Genomic DNA, 13889 nt, shown 5'->3' with positions numbered 1-13889 from the left:
CCTTGGTGACCTAATGTAAGGCTGCTTAAAAATATTGCTTATACATGGGTAACAACCATTTGGATAGGCTTTAAACAAAGGCTAAGTATATTTATTATAATGTACATACATACATACATACATGCTGAGTGCATAGGAACCATTAAAAATGAAAACATTATATTACATATGAGGGAAAAAGCAGCTATTGGAGTATACCATCATAAAGCTCGTGGTGTACATTAAAGCTTATAAAGAACACAATTTCATGCATAGAGAAACATGCCACACTTTAGCACAAGTGCTAGTTTTACAATTATGTTCTTGTTGGTTTGTTAGTATTTTTTTCCAAATGGCCCAGACTTGAGTAGAGGAGAGCGCCGGGAACGAAGAATGCGGCTGTAGGGACTGTTTTCTGCTGCGCCTTGGCAAGTGGGGGTTCGAGGAAGCAAGTTTCGAAGGAAAGGTTTCTTTCCTGGTGGTTGCTGGGTGGGCTGCTGATTTTCCTGGTTGGGATCTAGACGCTTTTTTAAGGAAACTGAGGAGGAAGAGCCCTGCAGCTTCATGACTGTATGGTATTGTTCAGCAATGCAAGCAGCTTTCTTTCGAAGGTCCAGTTTTACTAGCATCATGTTATTTTGTAGCTCAGCTAGGGTTTGGTCCTACATTGGAAAGAGAAAGATGCTTAAACTAATAAAAGAGCTAAATCTCAAGAATTCATCTTAAGTCTATTCCACCTCACTCCCCAGCAGTGTCCTAGAGGCCCAAAAGAAAGGGAAGAGGGTAATGTACATAGTACTAAGTATTATGGGTTGAGAAACTAATTATGAAAATCAAATCATTGGGATTAGATAACTAGATTATTTTTGATTGTTCCCCTAAATTACAAAGGAGGTATTCCTTTTCCATGATATTTATAAATAACTCAAATCTTTGCTAAATTCACCTGATCCTGTTGGTTTGTCTCTGTGGGCAAATGTTTCTTGATGCCAAAACTCAGTTGATTGCAGGGGGTTACCCTAGGAACCCAGTCATTAGGTAGTAGCCGACAGAACTCCTCACTTCCTACTACGCAATATATATATCCACATGACTGCTTTTGTTTTATTCAACTCTAGGTTCTGCTTATCCCATAATAGCAAAAACTGTTGATATCTACTTCAGAGTGTTATGAAGAAAATGCTTTTACAAAGCACTTTAAAATGTCAGTTATTTAGCAGCCAGTCTTTTCATTATAAAGATCAACAATAAATCTGAAAAAACAGTATAGGTTAGTGTTCAAGTATCAACAGAAAAGTTTCACCCTAGATTTGGGCTTTCTTCCTTACTATCCTCTGCTTCCTAAAGTGGGCAGTATGGGGCAAAGCAAAGACAGATCAGACTACCTGTCTGATCAGGATGTCATCACATATGGTCAGGGCCTGGCGGAGTTTTCCTGCTCCAGTGCTATGACAACAGGCCCTCTCTGCTGATTGGAGGGATTCTCCAAGTTTCTGCAGCTCAGTCCTCAGCAGCCTGATGTTCTGAAAAAAGGAACTGTCAATATACTGTGGCCACAACTGCTGAAAGATGAAGTGTTAGTGGCTCACCAACCCCAGAAATATGCAGTGCAGTCCTCAAATGGATCTGGGGCAGTGTAAAATAGTTACTAATTGAAAGAGCTATGGCAGCAAAGAAACAAGCTATGAGGCTAAAAAGTAAGGATGAGTTATATAAAGTGATCACTGTTGAGATGTGTCCCCTTCCTTCCCCTTTGTTCATTCTTATTACCTTTTGTCCTTCCTCTAACTTCTTGTCCACATCTATGGTAAATGGTTTAGCTGAAGGAGGTGGATCTAACATTCTCTGATACTTCCGCAGTTCTGAGAAAAGAAAGGAGCCTGCCCAGTCAGTGGACATTAATATTTGGGTTGTCTCTCCAGAGCAATTTGGAAAGAGTTGGAATCAGATACACTAGAACTTGACACATCCTGAGAATGAGACCTTCCTTTTCCCCTCCTACCTTTTATTTGTTTCAAGGGCATCACTTTGTTTTTTGGCCTCCTCACTCTTTACTTACCTTCAGTGGTAGAAGCTAGTTCTGCCCTGCACTGATCCAATTTGGCTTTAGTCTCCTGGAGCTGCTTGTTAGAAATAGAAGCCACTCGCTGAGATCTACGCAAGGTTTGCTCAGGATCCAATTGCAGGTCTGTCCCGAGGGGCACAGACTGCTTCTTAGCTTCTTGCAGGGCTTCCTCCAACTCCTTGATCTTTTCATCCCTCTCCTGAAGGAGGAGTAGAATGCTGTGAACGATACTTAACCTTTTAAAATGTGTGATAATCTGCTTTTCCTGATGCCATTGTGAGAGCCCACTGGGAATAAAGCCACAATGAATCCCATTCCATTTCCTAGTGGTCCCAGTCTCAGGGTGTCTTGGTGATAGACACCCTAGCATCTAACTAGGGAGAAAAGTCGGGGTGGTCCCTCATTTTCTCTACTACTTACCTGGAGCTCTTCCTGGTAATAACTCTGCAAAGACTCCTTCAGGATCTTTAATTTATCCTCATACATTTCTTCCAGCAACTCTTTCTGAGTATCTAAGTGTTCACTATAAAACAGGAAGAAAAAAACAAAACAAAAGTTTTCTTTGGAGCTAAGTCAGGTATATGGAAGGAAACAGACTCAGAATTCTATACCATGCCCAAACTCCTTCTCTAGGAGATGTGTAGGTATCTACCTGCACCATTGCTCCCGTTGTTGCATTTGCTCTATCATTTCAGTACAAATTTCATCCCGGAGCTGAACCTCCAATTTCAACTTCTCCTGACGCTCTTGTATCAACAGCTCTTTCATGGCTTCCACAACTTGTAGCAGTTCCTAAGATAATCAGGAAAACCAGATAATTCCTGTATCCTAAATGCAAGTTATCTGAGTGTCTCATGTTACCTATGGAAGGTAAACCCCAGCCATCTATTTGCTTCCTTACCTCTTTGTCATACATGGAGATGTCAAATTCATCACCACTGTTTTCATCAGGTACTTGTTCCTGCTTTGCCCCTGCCTCCAAACTGGGAGAAGCTCGTAGACTGTGCTCTTTAATAAATGAGTGGAGTGATGGAAGTCCTACTTTGACAGGTGGGGCATGAACAAGCTAGAAAGGAGGAGAAATCTTTTAGTTTGTATCCATGTGGGCTTTATCTCAAAAGGGTATAAACACAAGAGGAACGCAACCATTTTAACCTGATGAGTTCCAAGGACTCACCTGACTGGCAATGGCTGAGAACTTGGCCACATGAAGGGTCTCATCATAGGTAGAGGCACAAGGATTCACATTGACAATCATGCAGGAACGGCCACGACCTGTGAAGAAGCCCTGGAACACCCGAGTCAGCTTGCTGTCACGGAAGGGTACTAGGTTTTGCTTGAGCCTGGTAGGGGAGAAAACACAACTGAGTTCTGGAAAAACCCTAACCATTCTGAAAATCTCAAAGTGCTAGTCTTAAGAGTGATCAGTGTCTAGTGACAGGCCTTTCCATTTGGCTATAAGCAAAATTCAGAGCCCCCCACTGTCCTTTCTGTGTTTGGAATGGTATTTACCGTTGCTGGTTTTGACGTATGGCAGTAATACAACGGCCCAGGGTATGAAGGGAAGTATTGATATTTCCTGCCTCCTTCATCCGTTCACTCATCTTCTGGTCTTTGCAGCGCTCTGAGCCAGCCAGATCACACAGGGACAACCTGAATTAAGGAAGGGAAGAAGGAATCGACTCCGAACCTATATCCCCTCCTACCTTATATCTCCTGGAAAAGAACTTGATTCTAAAACTGCTAACAATTCCCTGGGACATCCAGCTTTGTAACTTCCAGACCATTCCATCACCCTAAGAGAACTGCCTTAGAGCAAGTAGCCAGGCTCTGGCAACATAAAACTCACTCGCTGATCTTAGACACCACGTTGCCTTCACCCTGCAGGTGCAAGATCCGGATGGAGAAAATGCTGTGGCTAAAGGAACACAAGAAAGAAGCAGGAATGAGTACAGTGGGCATATTTTCTGACAGGGTCCAAAGTTAACTTTTTTCCAGCAATGGCTGTGAATGGGCCCCCTTTTCACCTGCGACTGGAATTCTGGTTAAGGTGAGTACTGGCAAAGCTCTGATTTTTACGTCCTAATTTCAGGAGCTTCCAAGCTTCATCAGCCTCCTGGATGTTAATCCAATTCAAATCTGAGGAAGACAGGGAGAAAAGGGGGTAAGTTAAAAACATCTATTTTGGTTTTTTTTGATATGTGAGATTTTAATGTCAAGGAATAGTCAGGAGACATACTAAAGAAAGGTGCTTACTACCATCATAAAGAATCTTTTATCAGACTTGGAATCACAGTATGCAAGAGATGACATCTAATTTTCACTTCCTAATTTATCTTCTACTGTAAATCTTATTCTTAAAAAAATTATTATATCTTATTATTTACAAAACATACGCATGGGTAATTTTTCATCATTGACCCTTGCAAAACCTTCTGTTCCAACTTTTCCCCTCCTTCCTCCCACTCCCTCCCCTAGATGGCAGGTAGTCCAATACATGTTAATATGTTAAAGTATATGTTAAATCCAATATATGTATACATATTTATACAATTATTTTGCTGCACAAGAAAAATCCAATCTAGGAAGAAAGAAAAAAACCTGAAAAGGAAAACAAAAATGCAAGTGAACAATAACAGAAAGAGTATAAATACTATGTTGTGGTCCACACTCATTTCTCATAGTTCTTTCTCTGGGTGTAAAAATATCTATTTTTTATTTCCCCTCTTTCTTGTCACTCACTACCTTTCACATAGGGATTGCCATTTTGGTCTTCACATAGCCGGAGGGTCTGCCTCTTTCGCTGCTGGCTGGGGGGTTCCAACAAGTCAAAGATCATCTCATTGTAGATCTCAAAGAAGGAGATCCAGATAGAGAACCGAACATCAGCTGGGACACAGAATGGGGCAGTATCTGGCTCAGCCCATCTACAACATGTGTCTGTGGAAGGTACAGTAAATAAATAGTCAGCCACAAGTCTAGTCTTGATCATTATGCTTGCTTTCTCAGTAGCAAACTTAGCAAATCTTAGACCTTCACACAGCCAATTTGAGAACTTGTTTTGCTGACTATGCATATTTCTTAAAAGGGCATCGTTTTTCTTTTTCAGTGAGGGGTACAGACAGAGTGCGGTGGGAAGGAGAAAAAAATAGATTTTGTTAATTGAAATTACATAAAGATTTTTAAAGTTAAAAAAAAAAAAAAAAAGATACCTTCCATTTGGCTGAGGCTGACACTGTTTTGGCTAGTAGAAGAGAGTCCAGCAATGCCACTGTCAAAACTGGCGCTGGTTCCCAGTCGTAGTGATTCAGTGTTGTGGCTTTTCTTCAAAGGGGTTATCAGTTCCTCCTAGAAAACCCCAGGAGAAAATAAGTCCAGAGTTTTTCTGGATGTACTCCTGTCCTCCACTTATTTGGGGCTGGGCACGAGGTACTCACCTCCCGAGAGCTGCCGTTCAGCAAGGCTGACTTCTTCACCTCTTCCTGCCTCACCTGCTTGCTATCTAGCCAGATCACTTCGTTAGCAAAGGAAGGCTTCAGATCAGAGGCTGGGTAGAGCTGGTTCTGAATACTATTGAAGATCACACTCAGAGACCGAGGTAGGATCCCCCCATCCTTGTTGCTACCTAGAAATAAAGAAAAGCTTAACGACGTAAGCGCTAGCTCTCGAAATGCTAAGAAACCTTGCAAAAACTCACTAGAACTTCTTGCTGCTGAGCATTTTACTCACCCTGGACAGTATGGGTCTTTCCAGAGTTCGTAACTCCATATGTATAAATGAGCCAGTTGTGCCCTTTGAGCACATCTTTGACCATTTCTTTCACTGTCAGGTTGAAGAAAGATGCCTGTCCTATTTCTGGTCCAAAGATCTAGAAAGAAGACAGTTCCTTGAAGTCTCTTGTTTTTAACATACGTTTGCACTTTTTAATTCTCATTCAGGTCCACCCACCTATTTCTCCCCCCAGTAGACTCCCCCATAGTCAGTGCCTCCTTTATCTCTCCATTACTCCCCAGATTCAGTAACTTTGAGAATCTTCCTCTCAGTAGAAAAAACATTCTCCCACTGGTTATATATGATGCTGGCAGCCTTGTTGAAGGTGCCTAGCTTCCGGCTGGATACCTGGGAAAATGTGAATCTATGAGTGGCTTGGCCCACCCCTCTTTCATTGCTTCTCATGGCAAAAGAGTCCTTGGGCGCCTGCAGAACAAGGGTTTCTGAGTTCTCGATTCGAACACAGCCCTGGCAAATGGAACAGAAGCAAACGTGTTAGGGAGAAGGGCAGTCCCAGCCCCCTTACATCCTGCCGTACAATGCCAGCGGCCTCCCGAGGCACTCACCTGTTCTTCATGTCTTTCTACCTCGGAAGGGAGCAGTGGCCGCACTCTCAAGTACACTTTTACTTTCTCTGCACCGTCCTCAGGTACAACCTGCGGCACAAACCCGGCCCAGAGATTACACAGCTGTCTCCGAGCCTGGGATCAGTAAGCAACAGATTCCTCAGGTGCCGCGCCAGGGGGATGGCGACTCTAGACCTTCCTCTACTCATCCCAAGAGGCTGAAGGAAAGCCGTTTTACTCCGGGTTTTTATTCCTTTCCCAAACAACCCTAGGAAGACGGGACCTGCCCTGACCCATAAAAGCCAGCACGTGATTTGAGGGTGGGGAGGTACGCCAGCCTGGGTGAGAATGGGTGAGGGGAAGTGCAGGAGCGGCAGTCGTCTCCCGGACTTTACCTGCTCTTTGCCCTCTATCGGGGGAGGGGAGATGGCGGAGAATTCAGACAACAGGTCTTTCTGAATCCCCCCTCCCAGATCAGCAGCAGTGGATTCGAACATGGGCGACGCAATGACTTCCTCGTCCGAGAGAAGGCCCACAGGCGGGGTCAGGATACCCCGAGACATGACAGCGGTGGCAAGTTCCTCCTGGGAGACGGAAGACACGGGGGGGGGGGGGGGGGGGGGGGCTGAGTCCCCGCAGGTGTTAACCTGTCCTCCTCTCCATCCCCCGCTTCCCCACACGCGAGCTGAGCCTAGTCTCGGTACAGGGGGTGGGGGCACCTCGCGCCACACACCCAGGCCTGGGTCCTGCTCGACTCTCCAGACCTCCTAGGACTGGGCGGGGACCAGAGTCCTGGAGGCGGGGATCGGAGCCCAGTTCCTCACCCCGGGCAGATCGCTGGGAGCCGAGGCCGAAGGGCTGCGGGCCAAGTTTGCCTGGGTGAGAGGCGTCTGCAAAGGAGAGCGCCCCGGGGTGTGCAAACGTTTACCCGTTGGCGCGATGGTCCTCCCAGCTCGGTCTCCAGTGCAAGGAATTCGCTCTGGGCTCCCCTGGAGCACGGGGGAACACGCCGCCCGCTACTACGGTGCTCTACAAGCCCCAGTTAGTCCTGCAGCTCCGGTCCAAGTCCGCTGCACACACGAGAGGCACCTTTGTTTCCGATGCAAGTTTCAAACTACGCGCTCTGCTCTCTTAGCCAATCCGGAGGCAAGATCACGTATCTGCCAATCATGGCGCTCAGAAGGCGGGCTGAGTTACTAACCGTTGTGGTGTGGGCCTTCGGGCTTTGGGCTCTGGCCCGAGGCTCCTGCACACCCCTAAAAGTTCTCGACAGCCTGTCCCGCCATAAAACGTGAAGGGAAACCCAGAACTGAGGGCACCATCCCCCGTGCTACTGTTTTCTTATCCAGAAGTCTGCCCGAGAACTAGAGGCTCCTCCCCAACTCTACACCACCCACCCCAAATAAACTCCATTTCCCAGAAGTCATCTGGTTGTGTGTCGACTCAGGGACCGCACTCCATTTCCCAGAGTCCCTCGGGACGGGGCTCGATAAGGACCTGCCCCTTCCCTGGTGTGGGAAGAGTCGGGGCCAAGATGGCGACAGGGACGGGCAGTGAGTGTCTGCGCTGCTCGGGAATGGGCCGCTGCGGCGGTTGTGGCAGAACTCTCCCGTTCGCCTCCCCCTTCCCCTTACAGCTCGAGGGTCGGGATTCGCAGAGCCTTCGGCCTGGGGGCTGTGTGAGATCCGCGCTAGGCCAGACTCGAGCTTTCCGAAGGGGCCGCCGAGGAGGGGATGTTTATGGAAGGGTTGTTTATGGACGGCCCGGGCCGGGTGCCGAGACCTGGGGAGGGGGAGGGGCGGAGCGGAGCCGCGCATCTAGGCCTCGAAACGCTGGTGGCCGGGGAGAACGGAGGCCTTTACCCGCCCTCGCCCCTCCCTGCTTGTCTCCTGCGGGTGACTGCTGCGTTCCTTGTGGCATGGGAGGGGCGAAGCCTCCTGCGGCCTGGCCTGCGGGCAGCGGCTCAGATTTTCTAGCAAAATATATGGATCCTGAGCTTGTGCTGCCATCTAGGAACCCAGATCTGGGCCCAGAGCTAGACTTTCTCATAGACTGAGGGACGTTAGAGAGAGCTGGGGACCAGAGACGTTAGGCGGCCTACCCCTCCTCTTTATTTTATTTTTTGTTTAACTCCTTTTAAAAAACAACCGAGTCCCTGCAGTAGAAAGATCATGGAACTAGAAGTCAGGAGCCCTGGGTTCTTGCCCACGCTTGATTACTCAGTTATTTTTGTAAAGATCTGTTATCTAGTCACTTGTGATCTTTAGGCCTCAGTTTCCTAAACTAGAGGGATAGGAAAAAAGGGTGTTGGACTACATGCATTGTGGTACTTGGGAAAGAGCAGAAGATTATGAAGTCTCCCTTTTCTTCATTTGCAAAATAAGGGTATTGGAGTTTATAGGTAGGCTCCTAAATAGATCTCAGTAAGGCTGAATTTGGATGGGAAAAAATAGATATTTCAAAATAATTGGGTTCCTCTTTATTTTTATGCATTTAAAAACATTGAGTAGAGGAACTAAAGGTTTCACCAGACTGTCTAAAAGAGTCCATGGCAAAAAAGTTAAGAATCCTGAACTGTATGATTTCTATGTTCTTAACTCCCTCTCCCTTGTTCTCAAGATAGTTGTTATGAGATTCGAAGGTATGGAGCAGGTTCAGAGTGCTCCGCAGTCTTTGATGAGATCTAAAATGGAAAGTGTTGTATGGAGACCACAATCTGGTTTATTTCACTTGACTGGTATACTGTTAGGTCTTTGCTTGGGAGTGGCATCTTTTCATTTGGCTCTCACCTAGTTTCCTCTTTCTTACAGAACACAAGCTGCTGAGTACTGGCCCCACCGAGCCATGGTCTATTCGGGAGAAACTATGTCTGGCCTCCTCTGTCATGAGGAGTGGAGATCAAAACTGGTAAGATAATCTAGGATATCGAATGTAGGATCACAGTAGCTTGGGACATTAACATTGCTGGGTAGCTTTCCTGTAGTTGGAGGTTGGTTGATCCCTAGGAACCAGGAGATAGGGTAAAACCTTAACTATTATCTCAAGACTTGTGCAGTTCCAGGGGAATAAGGGAGAAGGATCTTGAATCTTATTTAGCTGAATCTTTTTGTGATTTTCACAATACAGTAACATCAGACTAGTAATCTGCTCATTGTTAGTTTTTAAATCTGTCACTTTTTAAATATCTTGTTTTCCACTCAATCCAACCTCCATTTAGGGTGATTACATTATTAACTTAAATGACAACTAGTTATTAAATAATAGATATTGTTTTCTACAGGAACCTTTCTAAACTTACTTTCTAGTGTTCACCTGGGTTCTTAGATGGAATTTTGTAATGAAAAAGTTTGAAAATTACCTTATAGCAGTTATCAAGTGGTTGCCAAAATTTATAGCACAGTAGCCCTGTTTCCCATGCATTGGTAGAAGTATGTTCAACTATGGTAGAAAATAGTATCAGTTATTCAAGGAGCCATTCCTTATCTTCATAAAATAATGGAAAAGCTACTGGCTTTGAAGGCAAAAGACCTGGGTCTGATTTCCTGCTTAAATGAATATTGAGCTTAGTTACAAACCAAGTATTTCCTAATGTAATGTGGCTGATGGTGAGCAGCATGAAGTTATTATAAGATTTAAAAATCTATATGTATAAAAACATTGTCTCTATAACCTTGTATTTCCAACAGCTCCAGTATAATTGTTGTAATTAACAAATATTTCAAATATATCTAGGTACTTCAGGAAGTAATAAATGCAAATTTTTAGAAATGTTATTGAATTCTTTTAATTAATGAAATCTTATAGTCATTAGATAATTTCTTTTAGGGTGCTAATCTTAAAATTAGTGTAACAAAGAGGTGGATTTATTTTATTTTAAAAAGGGGTCTTCATGTATAAAGCCTGGTAATACTCTTAAATCTGCAGAATGGGAAACTCCCTATGTTACAAGAGTATTGTGTGGCAATTGCTTTGGAAACTTAAAAGCACTATATAAATGTAAGTTATTATATGTAGGAGATATGATAATGATATTGTTGATCTGCATCATTTTGAGAGTATAATGTGATAGAACACTTTTTTAGGGTTGTGTTTTTGATTTGGGTCAGAATAGAGGCTGAATCTTACGGGTCCCTATTGGATATTTCTGGGCAAATTACCCATTCTTTCCCAGCTTTAGATTTCTTATGTTTAAAATGAGCATAATACTTGTATCATTTGCCTAACAGAGTTATTGTGAGGAAATTTCTTTGTAAACCTCTACTGTCACACAGCCAAAGACTTGAATAAACAAAAAACTATGCCAGTTTGTTAAACCCAACAAACTCAGATGTTATTTTACTATAGTATAAAATCCAAACCAGCTTTTCACAAAATATCTAGTGAAGTAGTTTGAACTGGTACTGTACTTACTTATTTTTAAGGCATTTGAGCCATAGCAAAATTAAAATTCTGGTATCTTCTCCAAACAGATACAGTGTTAGCTACTTATTCTTGCTCTTTCTCACCTAGAAGTTCTACTTAGGAATATTCTTTTCATTCTAAATGACTTATGTGTGTTCATTTCCATATTCAAAAGTCTGTTCCTAATTGTAATCCTTTTGGTTTTAAAAGTGTGGCTCCTAACCTATGGACCTGAAATTCCCAACATATCTTTTGTCCTCTCATGATGGAGTTTTATAGTATGTTGTGGTCCAAGATTGATGCTTTGAAGGTCCTTATTTTTTTCTTTTTTTGTAGGGTGTCAGTTAGCAGAGCAATCAAGCCCTTTGCTGAACCTGGCCGACCTCCTGACTGGTTTTCTCAGAAAGTAAGCTCCAGGGAGAGTGCCCTTCTATAGCAGTCTTTCCCACCTAGCCCTATTAATTTAACTAGAAGACCTTTGCCATGTTGAGAGAATTTAAAGATAAGGCACTTATATAGGAGATCAGTGAAAATTGTCTTTTTATTCCTTGTTACCCCTTCAAATTTACCTATTTGTATTGAGGGTACCACTATTTACCCAGTTTTTAAATCTTGGGATTTTTTTTTTTTTAATTAAATTTACTTTTTTCAACTAAGATCTAAACATCTCTCCCTCCAACCACCAACCATTCCCCAATTTGTCATTGAAAAAAAAAGAAAAAACGAAGCTCTTAATATATTAAAGTAAAACAAATTCTCACATTAGTCATCTTAAAAAAAACATAGGTCTCATGTTCCACATTCAAACCTCACCTCTGGGGCAGGAAGTAGGGAGCTTACTCCAATTGTCATTTCAAAGTTGTCTTCACAATACAGTTGTTATTATATAATTGTTCTTGTATCATTCTTGACTCTTCTTTTCCCTTACCCAGGTCCTTGTTGATTTTTTTTTTTTTTTCTCCCCCACAACTTTTCTCAAATTATCTTTTTCTCTATTCACACTCTAACCATTCTAGGTCAGCCTCCTATCACCTCTTCTTTGACTAGAGAAGTTAGTTACTGGTTAGCATGGCTTCCATTCTTCTTAGTGATACTTCCTAAACAAAGTAACTCATCTCTCTAAAGCGAAGATCTTATGATATTTGCCTTGTAAGAATCTTTAGCGGCTTTCTATTGACTTTGGAATAAAATAATAATAGTTAACTTTTTTGTATAGTATTTACCATAAATGCTTTACAATTATTATTGTATTTGTTTATTCTTATTTTAGAGATGAAACTGGGGCAACCAAAGGTTAAGTGACTTACCCAGTGTCACAGAGTTAGTGTCAAAAGTCAGATTTTAATTTAGTTTTTTTTTTTTTATTCCAGGCCCAATTCTCTATCTATTTTGACACTTAGTTACTTTACAAATTAAGTTTGGTGTTTAAAGAAATTTACAGATTGAATCTTTTCTTCTCTCCCCTACCCCATGTTTAATGTTTATTGCTACCTGCCCCTCTTGCATTCTACATTCAAGCCATTCCTTTTTCATCTCTATGTCTTAGAATTCCTAACTTCCTTCAAGCTTCTCAGTTTGTGAAATATCTTCTGTGATACTGGTTTTCAATTTTTAGATCGTATATCCTGTTAGTTAAACTTTTTGCCTCCAGTTTATGTATACTTACTTACAAATTATTTGTGTGTGTGTGTGTGTGTGTGTATGTATATATAGTTAGACCTGCACTTTAGGAAAATCACTTTTTTGCAGCTCTGTGGAAAAGTCAGGCTTGAGCCAGGAAGATATCTTTACAGCCATTGTAGTAGGTGATAAAACCCTGAACTATCTAGATAGCTGTATGAGTAGAGAAGAAGATTGAAGAGTTGTAAAGGTAGAAAAGACTTAAGGGAGATTGAGAAATGGAAGATGACAAATATTTTGAACATGGGTTACTAAAAGGGATAGTGGTGCCCTTGATAAGAAATAGTGACTTTTGGAAGAGTGATGGTTTTGGTATAGTGATGTACTAGTAAATGTTTAACAATTGGCACTCAGATGGGGATGGGAGATGGAGTAGAGGGGGGGATGCACATACAACACACTTGTAAGTTATAATCTGCTTTATTAACACGGTCTCTACTTTCTTAAGTCTAGACAATCAACCAAACAGTAAATTAAGCCCTGATTTGTAGAATTTAAATTGATTTATTCATGCTCAAAATTTTAATTCTCTTTAAAAGAGCCAGTTTGAACTGACTCTAATACATGGCTGGTTTGGTGGGAAAGGTAATATAATGAAATCTGTAATACAGATCACAATCTATCCATTCCTGTTTATTCTATATTGTTCCCATTGTCCCACAGGAAACAAATAGGTGAAAGAGATAGGGAACTTCATTGTGGAGGAAATGTCTAGGTATGGGGAGCATGGGGGAGAAATAAGGTAGGAAATGGCACCTCTGCATTTACTGCAGATGTTTGGATCAATATATGCTGGAACTCTTCCTTTTTCCCTTTACCCCAGAAGGTGAAGTAGGGGAGTACTGATCTATAATAAATAGGGTCATTTAGTTGTATTGGAATAAGCACATGCTTGGCTTTTGCCAGGACCCTGTAAAATCCATCTTCTTGTCCTCCAGTTGATTGATTCTAAGTCGTTGCTATCGTGCCATGGCTCCTTGGGGATAGATAACCTCCATTTTAGAGCTGGTTATATAATTATGAGAATGCTTTGAAAAATCTTTAACTCCCCTAGTCATTGTTAGTATTCCCTCCCTCCTAGAGTCACTGTGTATATTTTTATTCATCTGTGGGTCACATCTCCCTAGTAGAATACCAGCTTGAAGTCAGGAAGTGTTTTATAGTTTGTTGAATTAATTGGAGTCAATCCTTCTTTTGATTGTGTAATCCTCTGTTTCTATTCCACCTTTTCTCCCTGTCAACTCCCATTCTAAACTCTTTTCTTTAATTATCTTTGCAAAGATATACATGCTCTAGGCCTGGTTTGGAATTGGTGCTAATCTGCTTTGGTTATACAAAGTTTGTCTTTAGAAACTACTTCTTTTCCCCTCCCATGGTTTGGTTTCAGTTCATTGGGTTGATAAAAAACCAGATTCTTCCTTGAGCTG

At 42.4% G+C, this 13889-nt stretch overlaps 2 protein-coding genes across 17 annotated transcripts in view; one reads left to right on the top strand and one right to left on the bottom strand.

Moving 5' to 3' along the window:
• Positions 1–64: 64 nt before the first annotated feature.
• KIF20A (kinesin family member 20A) lies at positions 65–7638 on the bottom strand. 2 transcript variants are annotated; one of them, XR_012486628.1, is made up of 20 exons: positions 7310–7638; positions 6777–6965; positions 6382–6471; positions 6164–6283; positions 5774–5912; positions 5482–5669; positions 5257–5392; positions 4790–4984; positions 4072–4183; positions 3894–3962; positions 3557–3697; positions 3222–3387; positions 2946–3110; positions 2697–2836; positions 2465–2567; positions 2039–2243; positions 1750–1841; positions 1365–1502; positions 926–1232; positions 65–641 (listed from the first exon to the last, which is right to left on the bottom strand). XR_012486628.1 is itself a non-coding variant. In XM_074291435.1 (19 exons), the coding sequence occupies exons 2-19, from the start codon at positions 6942–6944 to the stop codon at positions 315–317; spliced, it is 2694 nt and encodes an 897-aa protein (XP_074147536.1). In that variant the 5' UTR covers positions 6945–6965; positions 7310–7471; the 3' UTR covers positions 65–314. The 2 variants fall into 2 exon arrangements, 1 of the variants encoding a protein (XP_074147536.1); XM_074291435.1 differs by lacking the exon at positions 926–1232 and having other exon boundaries at positions 7310–7471.
• A 212-nt stretch (positions 7639–7850) lies between these two features.
• The window catches only part of BRD8 (bromodomain containing 8), a 49038-nt gene continuing 42999 nt past the window's right edge, over positions 7851–13889 (top strand). For 12 of the 15 annotated variants that reach the window (XM_074291418.1, XM_074291426.1, XM_074291425.1 and 9 more), the window contains exons 1-3: positions 7851–7934; positions 9192–9288; positions 11119–11188. In XM_074291418.1, the coding sequence (XP_074147519.1) occupies positions 7916–7934; positions 9192–9288; positions 11119–11188 (186 nt within the window). In that variant the 5' untranslated portion in view covers positions 7851–7915. The remainder of the gene's footprint in view (positions 7935–9191; positions 9289–11118; positions 11189–13889) is intronic. The other 3 variants (XM_074291427.1, XM_074291428.1, XM_074291434.1) reach the window with 1 other exon arrangement.

The sequence above is a fragment of the Sminthopsis crassicaudata genome, chromosome 2 (genome assembly GCF_048593235.1).
Source record: "Sminthopsis crassicaudata isolate SCR6 chromosome 2, ASM4859323v1, whole genome shotgun sequence".
Lineage (NCBI taxonomy): Eukaryota > Metazoa > Chordata > Mammalia > Dasyuromorphia > Dasyuridae > Sminthopsis > Sminthopsis crassicaudata.
This window is presented reverse-complemented; position numbering and strand designations above follow the sequence as displayed.